The sequence below is a fragment of the Hyperoodon ampullatus genome (genome assembly GCF_949752795.1).
Source record: "Hyperoodon ampullatus genome assembly, chromosome: 10".
NCBI classification, from domain to species: Eukaryota; Metazoa; Chordata; class Mammalia; order Artiodactyla; family Ziphiidae; genus Hyperoodon; species Hyperoodon ampullatus.
Genome location: NC_136923.1, coordinates 60,413,183 through 60,426,433, shown reverse-complemented (window position 1 = coordinate 60,426,433; position 13,251 = coordinate 60,413,183). Strand labels below are relative to the sequence as shown.

At 35.6% G+C, this 13,251-nt stretch overlaps 1 protein-coding gene across 1 annotated transcript in view; it reads left to right on the top strand.

Annotated features, from left to right (window-relative positions):
- KHDRBS2 (KH RNA binding domain containing, signal transduction associated 2) overlaps positions 1–13,251 on the top strand; it is a gene marked incomplete at both ends in the record, with an annotated part of 653,704 nt that overhangs the window by 96,433 nt on the left and 544,020 nt on the right. Inside the window, one exon of the mRNA XM_079713609.1 lies at positions 5,711–5,838. Coding sequence (XP_079569735.1) covers positions 5,711–5,838 — 128 coding nt within the window. The remainder of the gene's footprint in view (positions 1–5,710; positions 5,839–13,251) is intronic.

Here is a 13,251-nt window from a genome sequence, read left to right as displayed (position 1 = left end):
ACACTGTGTGAGACAACACTAGACTGTGGCCAGAGACGAGAAAAGGAATGGCTGATTGATTACTAGTGACAAGAAAAAAATTAAGAATTTAACCTTCAGGCAGCGAGAAGCAGGTACTTGTCAGTGCAGTGACACTCATTCATCCAACAAAGAAAATCTGAATGCTCAGTAGAGCCAGGGAATAAACACGACAAAAGTACCATACTGCTATACAAAAGGGGAATGTGTAATGCTCAGATCTGTGTTTTAAAAAGCTAGCCAGGATGTGAAAGATAAGTAATGCATGGTCTTCAAGGAAACTAATTTAAAGTCTGCTGCCACAGGTGGAAGCGGATGGAAAGGGTCTGGCGTAGTGGAGAGCCCCTGAGTGGAGGCTGGGGTTGAGGGGCCCCAGTGGGACCAAGGGGACTCTGTGACTCTTGCCTGCACAGTGAGGAGAGCTAGGCAGCAGCTCATGGATAATGGCTAAGATCCATGTTCTTGTTCTCAGGTGACCAGAAAGAATAGGCTTTAGAGTTAAGGTGAATTCAGTTACAGTTTCAAGTGTCTTGGAAATTTTAGGGTGGAAATGTCAAGTCAGAAGTTTGAGAACTCAGAAGGGTAGTTTGGGCTCAATGTCTGAAAAGGTGAAAGGTGGTCAATGCAGATGGTCGTCAATGCAGATGGTGATTTTTTGATGATGGTCATTCTGACCTGTGTGAGGTGATACTTCACTGTAGTTTTGATTTTCATTTCTCTAATAATTAGTGATGTTGAACATCTTTTCATATGCTCTTCTTTTTTTTATTTCCTTTAAGTGTAAAGATTGTTTATTTGAGCTTTTTCTTGTTTTTTGAGGTAGGTCTGTATTGCTGTGAATTTTCCTCTTAGTACACCTTTTCTGTATTTCATAGATTTTTGGTATATCACATTTTCATTTTCATTTGTCTCCAGGTACTTTTTAATTTCTCCTTTGATTTCTTCATTGACCCAGTAGTTGTACAGTAGCATGTTGTTCAGTCTCCACATATTTGTGATTTTTCCAGTTTTCTTCTTGTAGTTGAATTGTACTTTCATAGCATTTTCATTGGAAAACAAGTTTGATCTGATTTCAGTCCTCTTTAATTTACTGAGACTTGTTTTGAGTCCCAGAATATGGTCTATCCTTGAGAAAGTTTCATGTGTCCTTGACAAGAGTGTGTATTCTGCTGTACTTGGATGGAATGTGTTGTACAAATCTATAAAATCCATGTGGTCTAATGTTTCATCTAAGGTCACTCTTTCCTTGTTGACTTTCTGTCTGGATAATCTATCCGTTGATGTAAGTGGAGTGTTAAATTTCCTTACTATTATTGTGTTGCTGTCAATTTCTTCCTTTATGTCTGTTAATAATTGTTTATATATTTTGGTGCTCCTTTTTAGGTATATATATATATATATATATATATATATATATATATATATATATATATAATGTCTTCTTAATGAATTGTCTAGAGTTTTAGTTTTGTAAGATGAAGAAATTATGGAGATCTGTTGCACAATAATGTGAATGTGTTTATCACTACTGAGCTATACACTTAAAAATGATTAAAATGATAAATAATGTTATGCAGTTTTTACCATAATAAATAGAATACCTTCTTACTGTACCTTCCATCTGACTTAAACCAATGAGCGAAGTTGTGCAAGGTGCATACAGGCGTACCAACATTTAACTCTGTTGTAATCTCCACATAATCCTATGGTGTACTGTGGTGATAGCCACTAAAAATAAGTTAATGAATGCTAAAATAAATCCTTGAATCTATCTACCTATCTAAGTATCTATCTATATCTTAATACATAAATGGTGAAAGAAAAACAAAAATATTAAAATCTTTGTAGTTCAACATTTTTTAACAAAATTAAACTTTCCTTTATGTATTATGTTTTTCGAATAATATGGAAGCCAAATTTAAATAGACACTGTATAAAAAAGTAACTATATAAAAAGACTCAACATCTCTATAAAAAACTGATCAGTTATTCCTGGATGATAATCAGTGCCTTTCCATTTTTATGGATATCTATATTGTCTGAACATTCCACAATGAATATGCATTAATTATGAAGTAAAAAAGAATTACTTTAAAAACTTAAAGTAATTTTTAAATTTACAGAAGGAAAAGTGTGTATGCCTTATTTTCCATGGTTTTAAAACCAGGCAAGTTTGGTATATACCACTTTGTGACTATACAGATGAGAAGTGGAACGACTGATCTATTAGTCATATTAATAGATACATCAAGGAAGACAAGATAATTCCCTGAAACTATCAAAAGAACAAAATAAATATAAAATTTTTTTAAGGAAAACATAAAGATGACCAAGAGGCACGTGAAAAGATGCTCAACATCATTAATTATTAGAGAAATGCAAATCAGAACTACAATGGCTTCACACTGGTCAGAATGGCCATCATCAAAATATCCACAAACAATAAATACTGGAGAGGATGTGGAGAAAAGGGAACCCTCTTGCACTGTTGGTGGGAATGTAAATTGATATAGCCAATATGGAGAACAGTATGGAGGTTCCTTAAAAAACTAAAAATAGAACTACCATATGACCCAGTAATCCCACTACTGGGCATATACCCTGAGAAAACTATAATTCAAAAAGACACATGCACCCCAGTGCTCATTGCAGCACTATTTGCAGTAGGATATGGAAGCAACTTAAATGTCCATCGACAGATGAATGGATAAAGAAGATGTGGTACATATACACAATGAAAAATTACTCAGCCATTAAAAGGAAGAGGATTGGGTCATAAAATGAAGAGAATTGGGTCATTTGTAGAGATGTGGATGGACCTAGAGACTGTCATACAGAGTGAAGTAAGTCAGACACAAAAAGACAAATATTGTATATTAATGCATATATGTGGAATCTAGAAAAATGGCACAGATGAACATGTTTACAAAGCAGAAATAGAGACACAGACATAAAGAACAAACGTTTAGATTCCAAAGGGGGAAAGGGGGATGGGATGCCTTGGGGGATTGGGATTGACATATATACACTACTATGTATAAAATAGATAACTAATGAGAACAATGCTGTATAGAATTGAACTCTACTCTATGTTCTGTGGTGACCTAAATGGGAAGGAAATCCAAAAAGGAGGGGATATATGTATGCACATAGCTGATTCACTTCATTATACAGCAGAAACTAACAAAATATTGTCAAGCAACTATACCCCAATTAAAAGAAAAAAAAGAAAAGAAATTTTTAAAGGAAAGTATAGAAATTAACAGAAAAAGCAATGGAAATGGTATTTCATCCAGCTCCATTTCTTCATGGAAAAGTTGTTGGAATTAATCATCAAGTGATCAAATTTCAAATGTCTAAAAAAGCCTAAGTGGTAGTTTTGTAGAGAGCAAATAATGTCAGACAAATTTAATTTATATCTATGACAGAGTGACAAGGATAAACCAATAGGGATTGCATTGAATCTGTACATTGCCTTGGCTACTATATTCATTTTGACAATATTGATTCTTCCAATCCAAGAACATGGTATATCTTTTCATCTGTTTGTGTTGTCTTTTATTTCTTTCATCAGCATCTTATAGTTTTTGGAGTACAAGTCTTTTGTCTCATTAGGTAGGTTTATTCCTAAGTACATTTTGTTTTTGATTAGATGGTAAATGGAATTGTTTCTTGAATTTCACTTTTTGATCTTTCATTGCTAGTGTATAGAAGTGCAAAATATTTCTGTGTATTAATTTTGTATCCTGTAACTTTACTGAATTAATTGATGAGTTCTAGTAGTTTTCTGGCAGCATCTTTAGGATTTTCTATGTATAGTATCATGTCATCTGCAAACAGTGACAGTTTCACTTCGTCTTTTCCAATTTGGATTCTTTTTATTTCTTTTTCTTCTATTATTTCCATGGTTAGGATTTCCAAGACTATGTTGAATAAAAGTGGCAAGAGTGGACATCCTTGTCTTGTTCCTGATCCTAGAAGAACTGCTTTCAGCTTTTCACCACTGAGTATGATGTTAGCTATAGGCTTGTCATATATGGCCTTTATTATGTTGAGGTATGTTCCCTCTATAACTTTCTGGAGAGCTTTTATCATAAATGGGTGTTGAATTTTTTCAAAAGTCTTATCTGCATCTGTTGAAATGATCATATCGTTTTCATTCTTCAGCTTGTTGATGTGGTGTATCACACTGATTGATTTGTGGATACTGAAAAATTCTCACATCCCCAGGATAAATCACACTTGATCATAGTGTATGATCCTTTTAATGTTTTGTTGGATTCAGATTGCTAATATTTTGTTGAGGAATTTTCATGTTCATCAGTAATATTGGCCTATAATTTTCTTTTTTTGTGGTATCTTTGTCTGGTTTTGGTACCAAGGTGATGGAGCTTGGGAGTGTTCCTTCCTCTGCAGTTTTTTTGGAATACTTTCAGAAGGATGGGTGTTAGCTCTTCTCTCAATATTCGATAGACTTCACCTGTGAAGCAATCTGGTCCTGGACTTTTGTTTGTTGAGAGTTTTTAATCACAAATTCAATTTCTTTTCATTTTTTCTATTTCTTCCTGATTCAGTCTTGGGAGATTGTACCTTTCTAAGAATTTGTCCATTTCTTCCAGGTTGTCCATTTTATTAGCCTATAGTTGCTTGTAGCAGTCTCTTATGAACCTTTGCATTTCTGTGGCAAATAAATTAATTTTAAAAAGGAAGGAAGGATAAATAGTGTACATTTGCTTTAAAAATATTCAGGGCTTCCCTGGTGGCACAGTGGTTAAGAATCTGCCTGCCAATGCAGGGGACATGGGTTCGAGCCCTCATCTGGGAAGACCCCACATGCCACAGAGCAACTAAGCCCATGCACCAGAACTACTGAGGCTGCACTCTAGAGCCCACAATCCACAACTACTGAGCCTGTATGCCACAACTACTGAAGCCTGTGCACCTAGAGCCCATGCTCTGCAACAAGAGAAGCCCGTGCACCACAATGAAGAGTAACCCCCATTTGCCACAACTAGAGAAAGCCCGCGCACAGCAACAAAGACCCAATGCAGACAAAAATTAATAAATAAATAAAAAATATTCATTTTGGGAAGATTCTCATAAGGCTAAATTAGTATTTCCTCTTAAACATCTATATAGGTAATTTCATGTTGATGAATATGAATGATAGCATTTACAGATTTAATCCTTTATGTGACTTTTCTGTGACTCCCCTTTTTAACTGGATTTAAGTTTGTTAGAATATAAAATAGCATATTCTTTATCTCTACTACCCTGTTTTAGATAATGGATGATTTCTATTTTCAATTATTTTTCCTTAGGAACAATTCTGAATAAAAACAAAACATTTAACATTAAAATATATTTGTTCTATTCATTGCTCCTAGGAAACTTATGTTGCTTAGATATTTTAAATAATTAAAGGGAATATTCTTTCTCAAATTTTGTTTGAAGATGTTAAAAGTTAATTAAATGCACCCTTTGTTTCACAGAAGACAGTTGTATCTTCAGTCATTGCTTTTTGGTTTTAGTTGATATAGATCATTGTACAGACAGTACAGTAGCATAGCTTTCAGTCCTTTTATCAAGGTTCTTCAAAATCATATTTAAGAAGTGGAGTGATGAAAAAAAGTCAGTGTATTTATGATGACCTCTCATTTTATTTAATGTTTCTCTTGTGAATTTTTTTCAGAAATTGAAAAATTTCAAGGTTCTGATGGAAAAAAGGAAGATGAAGAAAAGAAATACCTTGATGTCATCAGCAACAAAAACATAAAGCTCTCAGAAAGGGTATTGATTCCTGTCAAACAGTATCCAAAGGTACTGTAATATATGCTTTGTTCTCATAAATTAAGAAAGAATTGATAAAAATAAGGCTTGATGTTTTATTCATTGTCTTTCATGAAATAAATATATAAAGCTTCATTTTATTAATATATACAAATATATGAGACTGATATAGAAGAAGGAAAACTCTTTGAAATTACAATAATTTTCAACTGATTGCTGTATTTTTATTCTGTGAATATGGGAAGCATAACTAGATATTTTAATCATTTATTTAATATGTAAATAATTCAACAATTTGATTTTTCAAATATGCACACTCAATAATGTTTTGGTTCATGTTAAAATGCATATTCTTATTACAAAAGGGAGTAGAATTAATGCTACTCTCAATATACAGCATTAGGAAGGTAATATAGTCTTTACTAGACCCTTGGATTGTAATCTCTAGTCTTCTATATTCAGAGTCCATTTATATAATGATCATGATAGTATTTTCTTAAAAAATACTTTTTCACTAGACACTTTGTCATCATGTGATATTTTTATCAGCAGAATCATGATTATAAAATATAACATTTCAATAGCATGGTTTCATTACTTATATTTATAACTTTCAATGGTTGAAAGCAGTTTCTTTTTAAATTTTTTTTCAAGTAAATTACCTAAGCCAAAAAAAAAAAAAAAGAAACTCAAAGATTTAAGCTGGTAATTAACTTTCTGAAGTGTGTATCTGAAGCAAAGACCATATAATTATCCTAATAATAAAGATTACAGAAATAAATGCTGTAGTTTACCAATTGTCTTCTAATATGATAAAGTTTAGTAAATACAATTAAGTAGAAGGTTGTGTTTATAATTATTTCAAACAGAATAAGCTGTTACAGCACATCAAACCATAAAATTTATCTTTCAGATGAGGTTTTTTGGGCATACACGTTTTTGGTTTTTGTGTTTATTTTGAGCTAGACTTACACTATTGCAAGATAGGTACATTCAATAGATATATATTTATAATTTAAATTTTACGAAATTTACTTTATAATTATGTTTTAAAATATTAAATTGGGCTGTCATAGAAATGTACATGAAAAGTTTTACTTAGTAATGAAATATGGTAGAAATATGATGGAGTATTGTGTCTTTTTTAAGGGCCTTGGTTAATTAAACCTTTAGAGTCTAGACAGAGTACAGTTTCCTTCTTTAAATCATATATTTAAATATTATATAACTTGATACATTTTCTCAGAATAATGCTTGTCTATTCTTTAGATATGAGAAAGCTCGTGATAGACTCAGTATCTTCTTCTCAATAAAATGTAGCTCTATATCTCTGAGCAAGTTGTGTTAGTGGTTCAAGTCCTGATAGCTCTCCAAGTGATGGTGTGAGTGATGTTATGCTGAATATTACAGTAGTAGTTTACACTTGATTCATAATGATGACTACTGAAACAAGAATATTTTATGGTGTCTAATTTTTGTGTGGTATTTAATTTCATAATTTATAGGAAGGTTTTTAAACAACAAAACCACCTATTATTCATATTGAAATAAACCATGTCTCACTAGCAAATTATTGTACCCCCTTGAATTTTTAGAATCACAGAATGCTTAAGCTGAGACTAATCTTGGAAATCACAGTATATAAAACTTCTATTTTACAGATGTGGCAACTAATTATGACTTGCTCATAAAAAAATCACAACTAATTGTGAACTGCTCAAATAAATAATCTTTGCTCTAGATGGAATGCTTCACGAGGCTGCTGTTATTTTAAATTCTTCATTTTTTGTGAACCATTACATTTTTAACTTGACTAAAAATGCTCACATTTTGCTTGACTTTTTCATATAAAGTGTGGAAGAAAGTTAAAACAGATAGCTCCTAATGATTAATAGTTTTATGGAGTATTATCCAATAACAATTTATGCCTTATAAAATGTACCATTTTTATGAATATAATGAATATAATGCCAAACTTCTTTATTTATTATGGTGATGTGCATTTCATACATCTAATTATCACACATAGAGAACTCTTAGAGCCCATTTACAGAAAAAGAATACTGAGAAACACAATCATCTATCAAGTTGACCTACATTTGTTTTTGCTTGTTTTTATACTATAACAATAAAATTAAAATCAATGTTTTGAAAGCAATATTTACTTTCAAAAGTGGTATTTCTCTCCTGCTGACTGAATATCTGTGGTGTTAAGATTATAATCTCTAAACTTGAGCTGTATTTGCTGTGCATTTGTGAGCCGTAACACGTATAGTGTGGTATGATCCTGTGAACTGTTGAGCAGGACACAACAGTATGGGTTCAAGGTTTACTCTTTTAAAATAAAAAGTGATGCACCCTTCAGGGGTCCATTGGGGAAAAAGGTCTGCCTCCCACGTCTTCTCCCACAGCTGTCCCTGCCCTTGATGCCTGCTGTGTGGACTGACAGTCCATGTGGTGATGACATCATCCTCTTCAACAAAGAGTAATAAAGAATTATGGGAATTCTTGAGGAAATGACCTCATCCCGATTTTACTACTTGACCTTTTTTGGACAGATTTTGTTTCAATTAGTCTCTAATTCAAGTTAATTTGCTGACTTAATTGAGTAATTCAATGAACTGAGATAAGTTTTAGATTTAAATTATAGAAAATATAAGAATACTTTTCACACACATTAAGAATGATTTATCTAGTGTTTTGTGATTAATCACTTAATTTGGAGGAAAAAACCATATTAAATTATTTTAATGGACAGTTTTTCTTGTTTTCTTTTTTTGTTTGTTTGTAACAAGATTAGTAAATAAATAGACTTTGTATATCTGTTGTTTACATTTGCAAGTGTTTTAGAATCAGAGCGATTATGTCTTGATGTTCAAATCTCTAAGGAAGCAACGTGGTCAGTATGTTCCTCTATAATCCTGAGATTAGTGTGGAAAACTCACCACCTTTAACATTAGCTCTTTCTCCCTGAATCCACACACATGGCACTTTATAGTCCAATACACATTTACTTTTTTTCAAATTTGGATACTTCCAACTCTTATGCATATTATAATCAGAATCAGTTTACAGTCTCTGTCAGGCAAGTGGTGGTTGTAACTCACTGTTTTTGTATGTAAACTTTGCACATGTGAATTTGGTCATGGCTTCTTATATTGAGTTGTTTGTAGTGTTGGAAGTATGTGTATTGAGTTGAGTTGCTTTTGAAAGTGTATTAGGACATTATGATTTAGTGTTGATGTGCTAGGAGATTATATATACAGAAAAAGAAGAGAACTGTAGCTTGGGGCATAAATTTGATATTAATGAAGACAGTTTTCATCCTTGCAAGAAGCAGAAAAAAAATGCCAAAATTTCTTGGTCCTCGACAAATAAGTGCCTTACAGGACATAAGAAACTAAGATACACATAATGTTGGCTGCTGTATTCTGTTTTGTTCTGCTAGAAGGATGACTATCACAAGCAGGCATCCATGCAGAAGGATGCCCATCACAAGCATGGGCACAGTGAGGAGGATCAGAAGATGGGGCAGAACTGCCTCCACCTGCTGGAGACCTGCCTGTTGCTATTGTACCTATTTGTCCATCTGGGCAATTCAACCTCTCAGTGTCTTTTAAAAATACCTTTTTGATGTTACTTTTAGAATCCTCTGAAATACATCACACATTTTCTTCAATTAAATTTGCCCCAAGGCCCACTTTTTATTTCCCGACCCAAGTCACTGCCAACTTTTTAAAGCAATAAATTGCCAGGAGCATAAATCGACCCCCAAAATTTGGCCCCTTTTAAGATCAAATGCAGCCATGTCCCCCTGTGCTGTATTTGAAATCAATTCCTTATGTAGATTAATGCAGAAAATTAAAGTTCCAAAATATGTTCAAAAGCACCACACTTGCTCTATATTTTGTCTTCACCTACTCGGTCCCAAGAGAGTGGCTGCTTTCTGTGCCTGGCTGGAAGCACTCTCCACAGCCTGGCATGTCCTCCCACAAATATTGTTTCCTTCTCTGTACTTTGAAAGATGAAAAACAAAACCTATTATTTTTTCTAACCTTTTAAGTAATTATCAGAGCATTTAAGAATGGTTAATAGGATGATGAGTTAAGATGGCAGAGGAGTAGGAGAACGTGGAGTTCATCTCTCTCCACAGATGCATCAGGAATACAATTATAGATGCCACAGTTCTCACAGAACACTGGCTGAATGCTAGCAGAAGACATTGAACAACAGAAATGACTATAAAGATCCTTGCATAACTGGGTATGACATAAAAAAAAAGGTAGAAGGAGGAGGAGAGGAAGTGGGACAGGACCTGCACCCGCAGTTGGGGAGCTGAAGCAAAGGAGAGATTCCGGGGTTCGGAGAAACCCCTCTCTGACAGGGAACTCAATTGGGATGGAACGGAAGCATTTGAGGCTGTTGGAAGAGGGTGAAGTGGCTGATCTGTGGCAGATGCAACAGAGTCAGAACTACACAGACAGCCCTTACTGTGGCCCTATGTGCCCCAGACTGGGATGTGTGTTCACAGGTGTGCAAGGGAGATGGGAGCTGGAGCAAGGGGATTGGAGAACAGACCTGGGGCAAGAACTGGTGTTGGCTGTGGGAAGACAGACTGAGGAGACAGAAGGGAGGAAATCCACAGCAGGGAATGCCTAGAGAGGAAGACCGGACTGCCATGGAAGCAGGCACTACTGCTCAGTCACACGCAGAGGGAGGAGCCACTATTGTAGCCTCTCTCTCCCCTCATGTTGACACCTGCCAATAGACAATAAAAGAAGCCTTCTCAGGGCCGGCCCTCCCATGCCTGCTGCCAGGGACCAAAAATAACCTGGCCTCATGCACCTTACACCAGGTGCCAGAAAAGACCTTCACTAGGGCCATATCTCTTGTGACCATGGTCACTGGCTTCCCTGCACATTTGGCGCCACGAGGGCTCCTGCCATCCAGGCAGTCATACCACCTCTGCACCCGGTCCTCCTCACTGGGGTAGACCCATGAGCTCCAAGGTATCCTCAAGACCAGACTCCTGTGGGTGGACCACAGGCAGAGGTGGGGATCAAACCAAAGCTGAACCCCAGGGATGGGGTGACTAAGAAAGAGAATTGGAAGTCTTTCCATGAGCTGTACAAGCTGCAGATTAAATCCCCATGATCAGCTAGACCCTACGTCTATCCAATATCTGAGTAGACAATGAGTGTTCCCACAAATGAAAACAGTCTATCTCTGGCAGCTGTGGAGTTTGGGGACAAGCACACACAGGAATTGGGCCACATCAGAGTCCGAGTGGTCCCCACAGGTCCCACAGAAGGTCCAGAGACCAATCCAGAGGCAGAGGAGGGCCTCCTGGGGAGGCAGAGGTGGGCTGTGGCTCATGGCGTGTGCAAGGACACTTAACACCTGAGACCCCAGGGAAACATAATTATTACTATTACTTTTATTAGGTTTTGCTTCATTCTCTTGTTGGTTCTGGCTTTTTTGTTTGTTTATTTTGGGGGGATCTTCGTGTTTTATAACATTTTAAAAAAATTTTTATATATTTGTTTTCACTTTTCTTTTGTTTTTCTGTGTTCTTTTCCCTCATTTTTTCTTCTTCTTTTTCTTTCATATATTTTGTATTTTTAAAAATTTTTCTGGGCTTCCCTGGTGGCGCAGTGGTTGAGAGTCCACCTGCCAATGCAGGGGACATGGGTTTGTGTCCCGGTCTGGGAGGATCCCACATGCTGTGGAGCGACTGGGCCCATGAGCCATGGCCGTGGAGCTTGCATGTCCAGAGCCTGTGCTCCGCAGTGGGAGAGGCCACAGCAGTGAGAGGCCCATGTACCACAAAAAAAAAAAAAAAAAAAAAAAAAAAATTCCATTTCTACTTTCTGTTGTTCTGTGTTTTTTCCCTTTTTTTAAAATTATTTTTATCGTGTTTTTCTGTTTTTTTACTTTACTCTTCAGTTGGCATACTTCTTTGGTTTTGTTTTTAGCTTTTGTGTTTTTGTTAGTTTTGATTCTAATTCTTTGATTTCGTTTTTAGGTTCTTCAGTTTCTCTGGTTGTTCTCTTGCTTTTTTTGTTTCTGTTTTCTTTTGTTTCTGTTTTTGTTTGGTTTGTTTTTGTTTCTTTTGAATGTGTGTGTGTTTCCTTGTTTCTGTTGTTGATTGTTTGATTCTGTTTTTACCATTTGTCTGGGGCCTTGTTTGTCTTTTTTTCTTCCTTTCTTTTACTTTAATATATTTTTATTTTAATTTTTTATATTTCTATGTTGCTTTTCTGTTGTTCTGTCTTCTTTCCCCTTTTTCTTTTTTTTTTTTTAATCGTTTTTGTCTCTTTGTTTTGTTTCTTTGCTTTATTCTTCAATTGGCACTCTGCTTTGGTTGGGTTTTTTGGTTTTGTGTTTTTGTTACTTTTCTTTTTAATGGTTTGATTTCATTCCTGGGTTCGTTTGTTTGTCTGGTTGTTCTCTTGTTTTTTGTTTTATTTGGCTCTGTTTCTTTTGTGTGTGTGTGTGTGTGTGTGTTTCCTCATTTCTGTTTCTGTTTGTTTGATTTTACTTTTTACCATTTGTGTGGGGTTTTATTAGTCTTTTTAAAAATTTTTTTAATTACTTTTATTGCCAGGTTGAGTGACTTGTAGGGTCTTGGTTCCCTGACTGGAAGTTGGGTCTGAGGCTCCAGGGTGGAAGCACTGAGTCCAGGACACTGGACCACAAGAGAATGCCCTGCCCTAGGGAAGCTTAATTACCGAGTGCTTTCACGGAGGCCTCTATCTGAATCCAAGACCCAGCTCCACCCAACTGCCTGCAGCTCCCAGGGCTGAACGCCTCACACCAAACAACAAAGAAGACAGGAAGACAAAACCACGCATCAGCATACAGATGACCTAAAGTCATACTAAGCTCACAGACACCCCAAAACATACCACCTAGCACAGCCCTGCTCATCACAGGGAAAAGACTCAGCTCCATCCACTAGAACGCAGGCACTAGTCCCTCCCATCAGGAAGCCTAAGCAAGCCACTGGACAAACCTCACCACTGGGGGCAGAGAACAGAAGCAAGAGGAACTATGACCCTGCAGCTGAGGGATAGTTACCTCAAATACTGTAAATTAGACAACATGAGAAGACAGGGAAATATCTTGCAGGCAAAGGAGCAAGATAAAAACCCACAACACCAAATAAATGAAGAGGAAATAGGTAAACTACCTGAAACTACTAAAGAGAATAAATACGAACCAAAATCTCAGAAATAGAATAGAGAAAATACAAGAAACGTTTAACAAGAAGCGAGAAGAACTAAAGAGCGAACAAACAGTAATGAACAACACAGTAACTGAAATTAAAAATATTGTAGAAGGAATCAATAACAGAATAACTTAGGTAAAAGAACAGATAAGTGAGCTGGAAGTTAGAATGGTGGAAAAAACTGCTGCAGAGCAGAATAAAGAAAAAATAAT